At 35.6% G+C, this 6,000-nt stretch overlaps 1 protein-coding gene across 2 annotated transcripts in view; it reads right to left on the bottom strand.

Moving 5' to 3' along the window:
* Window positions 1-580: 580 nt before the first annotated feature.
* Window positions 581-6,000, bottom strand: part of AP1S3 (adaptor related protein complex 1 subunit sigma 3) — a 72,079-nt gene continuing 66,659 nt past the window's right edge. For both annotated transcript variants that reach the window (XM_003406038.4, XM_064286639.1), the window contains exon 5: window positions 581-4,804. In XM_003406038.4, the coding sequence (XP_003406086.2) occupies window positions 4,769-4,804 (36 nt within the window). In that variant the 3' untranslated portion in view covers window positions 581-4,768. The remainder of the gene's footprint in view (window positions 4,805-6,000) is intronic.

The following is a 6,000-nucleotide window of genomic DNA, read 5'->3' as shown; positions in this document are numbered from 1 at the left end:
ATCTGTCCATTGATTTGGCTTCGGCTTTTAATATTATAATTAGCCAAAGTCCGACTCAATACAATTTCACCAAAACATTATTTTCAGAATGCACATTTCATTGACCTGCTTTCCTTTAAAGATGTGAGCATAGCTAATTAGCAGTATAATCAGCAGTGGAGACCCGATGGCCCAGTGGTTAAGTATTTGACTGCCAACCAAAAGGTCAACAGCTCGAATCCACTGGCTGCTGCTTGGAAACTCTATGGGGCAGTCCTACTCTGTCCTGTAGGGCTGCTATGAGTCAGAATTGACTCGAAGGCAAAGGGTTTGGTTTGGTTTGGTTTATAATTAACAGTAATGCTACCAGTCTCCTTAGAACAAATAAAAAATATATTTCCAGAAATAAAGATACTTATTTACAAAAACAGAAAAAACATAATTAAATCAACTAAAGGATACAGATTCTCCAAAATATTGTTAACTTTATGTAAGTAAAAGTAATATTTATATTTTAAGGCTTTTTTTGAAGTTTATTTTATTAAATGAAAATTAATATTTTATACATTCAATTTTTCTAACAGCACTTAACTTTTTAAAAATTTCAGGAAGTTTATTTTATTAAATTAATATTTCAGTACTTTCCATTTTAACTGCATTATTAACTTTAAATATATTCATTTTTATTGTATTTAAATTTTTCAATTTCTTTTTGTAGCATTCTAAGGAATGAAAATGAGCTGAATTATTTTTTGAAAATCAGTTTTCTGACCACAAAGTTCTGCAGTCCCTTATTTACATTTATATAGTCTTAAATTTTACAGGTATTTTTCTACCATAATAGAAAAATGTTATTAAAACTGGAAGCTTCACGGATTCACCAGACCACCCCATCACAATTAAAATAGTTTAAATTTTTTTTTTTTTAAGTCTTGAAGCAGTAAGAAAACTATCCAGATTTGGAACTAAGTGTCCTCATTCTTCCTTTCTGGCCTAAATGTCTTATTTACTTCAAAACGCTATCAAGTGAACCAATGGTGTCAATTAAATTATGTGGGCGTCGGTCTACTAAACGTACACTTACGCACAAGATTATCATTTTAACCACAAACATTTTCAACAAAATCAGAAAGTTACTGTACAAATTACAACAATACCAGGTGTAGCTCATAAAGGTAGCTATAAGCTCATACTAAAACCAAAAAAAAAAAAAAAACCCACTGCTTTCGAGTCGATTCCGACTCATAGCGACCCTATAGAACAGAGTGGAACTGCCCCATAGTTTCCAAGGAGCACCTGGCAGATTTGAACCGCTGCCCTATTGGTTAGCAGCCGTAGCAATTAACCACTATGCCACCAGCAAAATCCCACACACCTCACACAACTGCAGAACTGTTCATTTTACCAGCCTGCATGGAAATTCTCAACATTCTCCAAAGAAAAGAGGGAAGGTGCCACTTTTGAATAATACTATCAGTAGACACACACCCCTAAGGAATCTGCCTTTTAACTGATTGGCTGCTCATAGCAGATCTCATCATGGAGGTGATGACATTATATCAGATCTCATTGTGGAGACGGTTACATCATTACATAACTGCCAGATTACATCATAACCGCCAAACCACTGAGACTCATGGACCAGCAACTTGACACACAACTTTAACCATCACAGCTAAACTGATACACATATGATCTCATCATCTTCTGAGTTAGGACTGTCTACAGGTCATTTAACATGTCCTCATACGTCTACTGATGAGTTAGGACTGTCTTCAGGTCATTTAACATGTCCTCATACGTCTACTGAATTAGTAGCCTTCTCTCTGCAAATTGTTGAAAATTAGTCACTGGCTTGCTTCACTCACATTCTGGAGCATCTGAATAAACTTAATCAAAAATCGCAGAGACCATGTGAATAAAAAAAATTAACATTCTACCAGTAAAGTTTATCAATTAAACCTTAGAAAAGTAGATTTAAAAGCAGCTCACCAGTGATGTATAACGGGCATTATAATTTAAATCCTGAAGAATTAATAAGTTTAGGAAAACAACATCTACAGATGTTTGATGAAAAGTTTTCTCATTATTTTAGGATACTTGGTATGAAAAAAAAGTCTGAATGGGTTAAAAATCATTTGCTTTATCACAAGGAATTTGCCGATAAAAGAAAAGGAGACCTGATGGAGCACCAGTTAAAGCAATCACCTGCTAACCAAAAGGTCATCAGTTCAAACCCACCAGCCACTCTGCCCGAGAAAGATGTGGCAGTCTGCTTCCGTAAAGATTTACAGCCTTGGAAACCCTATGTGGCAGTTCTAACTCTGTCCTAAAGGGTCGCTATGAGTCAGAACCTACTTGACAGCACTGGGTATTGGTTTTTTAACGAAAGAAAAGGAAGAGCTACTAGATTTCAAGAATGACTGCACTGTAAACTACAAACGTTAAGAAATCATATTACCAAATTGTGAGAAAGAAGTCAGTAAGAGGAAAAGGTAATACATACTCTTATCCCATTCATCTACTTGTGAAGTTTCTCCTTGATGGTAAGTACCAAGAAAGCAAAAAGATCACATTAAAAGACTTCACCAGGAATTGTGGGTAGCAATTACAAGCATAAAACCCGATATTCATGAAAGCACACTTAAATGCCTGATTGAAAAATTTAAAAAATATTTTATTTCCAAAGTTTTATATAAATTGAATATTTTTCCTATCACTTGGTAGTTTTATTGCAATTAATACAAACAAAACATAATGATTATTTTCACCAATGTCCACGTAAAATGTCCACAAAGCCCCTTAATTTACCCCATTGTGTGATACAGTAATGCTCATTTTCTATGTGTGGCATGACATGAAGTCTGAGAAGCCTATGTACATACAGACAGTGTCTAACATGGAATTATTTATCCAGAATATGTGTAGTACATTTGAATAAGGTTCAATAAATACCTTCACCCAAAAATGGTGGCAAACTCCAGAAGAACCAGAAAAACTCTGATGGATTTACATGAAGTCTATCCTTACAAAGTTGTTTCCTTAAAATAGAGTTCCACCATATTAAAAAAGTTAAACCACAAAACTGAAGACCTAAAGTAAACAAAGTAATCAAAAATGATAGTTAAACTTCAATCTGATGTCATAATTATATCAATTTCAGAAGATATTAGATGCTAAAAGCCTAACAATTACTTTACATGCTAATGAATTATTTCCTTGTAATAACGGTCATATTGAGGAATTGATCAACTTCCCCTCTGCTCTAGTTCTGTCAATTTTCCCTGAATATGTGGTTAAGAGCTCAGCAGCTAATCAAAAGGCTGGCAGTTCAAATCCACTAGCCACACCTTGGAAGCCCTATAGGGCAGCTCTACTCCATCCTATAGAGGCACTATGAGTTGGAATTGATTCAATGGCAACACGCTTTTTGTTATGGGTTATGTCTGCCAATAGAAACAATGAGGACATTTTCCCATCATGTTCTCTAAAGGTCTCCCATATAGGGTCTCCTATGTAATCCAATAGCAAGCACACTTCCCTTAGGAAAAGCGCAAGAGGGTTCCTAACTACTCAAATACGAATAATATCAAAACTTCAAGACTAACGTTGAAAATGCACAAGAACAAAAAAAGAGGACACCAAGACAGACTACTATGAGCTATTTCCACATGTAGGTCTGATCCCATTACTAGCTGGTATGGACAACTCTCATTCCAGGAGGCATGGGTGCAACATATTCACAGTAATAATGGTCAGCAGCAAATATTTTCTTTGGGGGTCAGGGAAAGAAAAAGGTAGGGAGGGGATCTACCAGACAGGCTGCATTAATATTAAACGTTCTAAGTAAGCCTAATGAACAATAAGCCTTCAAATATGTCAGACATACATTAAAACATCTGAAGCAAAATCTGTCAAGCAACTAAGAGGACATGGAATATGAGATTTTTTAAGTAGTACTAGCAATAATGATAATCGTTATTGTTACTACTCCTTATTCTACTATTTTTATAATAAGAAAAGTCATAGGCACTATCTCCAGATCTCTTGAAACTTTAACAAATATATAGGTGTGTGGAAAACACCATCTGATTGGAATGTCCCTTTATTCAATTAAAAGGTAAATTAACAATCTCAGCCGAGATAGCGGCTTCTAAGGCAGCAAAAGCACGTATTAAATCCCATACTATCTTTGGTTATTTTCCATCAATCCAATCCTTAAAAAAAATAAATGAATTCATAATATCAAAACCAGATACTCTGTATCTGGACTAAAATTACAGTACCACTCAGTGCATTAAAAATATCTAGCATCATGTAAGAATGGTGAACTATTAAGATAATTTTGAATTATCCATAAAATTAAAAAAGTGGGCGTCAAAGGTATTATTGATGCAAAATATACTTTACATTCAAAATCATGGATCATTACAGCATAGGTTTCAACCTGTCAGGAGAAGATCAAAGCTAACAAAAATACACTGCAGCTAATTTATCAAAATTAGCTTAAAAATATTACATGGAGTTAAAATCACTGCAAATATACAGTCTATTGAGCTTTGTGGCAGTTATTTCAATATCTAGAGCTACAATAAGTGTTCATATACAGTATAATACAGACATGTAATAATTATAAATATGTTAAACAACTTCAATTTTGCTAGTTAACAAACAATCCCTTTAAGTTATTTTTGGCAGGGTGCCAGAGGCGCTGTCAGATTAGTTCCATGCAAGACGTTTATTTACAGGTTCACAACGGGTAGTACTCTGAGCCTTCAAGTAGATGCAGTTAAAACGTAGGCTTGCTCCTGTATTCTTCCATTGTCTGAAAGAGAACAATACATCAGAACAGTTTTGCCTTAAAGCACATCTGTTAGCAGGTTGAAATTTTTTTCTTTTTTTTGCCATTATAGAAAAGAGGTCTTCAAAAATACTTATGAACATAATCTTTGCGTTCTAGGGTGGGTATAATTTATGTACACATACATATAAATGGCTGGAACTAATAACTTTCAACCGAGAAAAAGCTGAGTTTGATCATTAAATGAATGAATGATTAGAGGGATGCTAAAGTTAACAGGAAACCCTGGTGGGATAGTGGTTAAGTGCTGCAGCTGCTAACCAAAGGGTGGCAGTTCGAATCCACCAGGCGCTCACTGGAAGCTCTATGAGGCAGTTTTACTCTGTCCTACAGGGTCGCTATGACTCGGAACTGACTTGATGGCAAAGGTTAACGGGTAAAGTAACAACTGCCAAGAGAGCACCATTGACTTAAAATACATGTGTCTGCTAAAATGCTCATGAGGACCACATTCAGGACCATGCATTAGGGAAGTGTGAACTGTATGTCTACAACACATGCAATGTTACATACACTGTGCAACATTTTATTACACTTATTGCCAAGATCTAAAGGATAAACAAACCATAATTGAGAATTTCCAGTCATATGTTCTGAGAAAGATTTCTTACAAAGTGTACAAACTACGTTTTATTTTCCTCCTCATCAGAGGATGATACCAAGCTTGCTAACAGGCCATAGGCCATAATTTTTTCCCGCATTTTTTGTTTGTTTGTTTTAATATTTGAACAAACTCACAGTTACATGCAAAGTTAAAAGTGACAACAATGTTGTGGAATCCCTACCCACGCAAATCACACCACGCAAGATGGAAGGACTTTTTCTTGCACTCTCTGCTTTTATAAACACATATATTCCGTATAACACCTTGGTCCTTGAGTTGAATAAAAAAGGGTGCCCAAGGGGGCAAAAAGTATTTTGGTAATACCCCTGCCTCTGCCCTGTCAGTCACAGTCAGCACATTCAGCAATGCTCAACTTGTTCTTAAGCTTAAACCCCAGGGTCAATGATTCACTTGTACCTGCCAGGAAAGACACTGACCAGCCACATAGGCCATATGGACCAAACAGACCAAAGCCACTGGCCAACCAAGACTGTTCAAGTGATACTGGGATTCATTGTCATTAAATTGTCTCTGACTCATGGCAATCTTATACATA

This window comes from Loxodonta africana, chromosome 6 (assembly GCF_030014295.1).
Source record: "Loxodonta africana isolate mLoxAfr1 chromosome 6, mLoxAfr1.hap2, whole genome shotgun sequence".
In the NCBI taxonomy this organism is placed as follows: domain Eukaryota; kingdom Metazoa; phylum Chordata; class Mammalia; order Proboscidea; family Elephantidae; genus Loxodonta; species Loxodonta africana.
The sequence above is the reverse complement of the archived record's forward strand: the minus strand, read 5'-3'. Positions and strand labels throughout refer to the sequence as shown.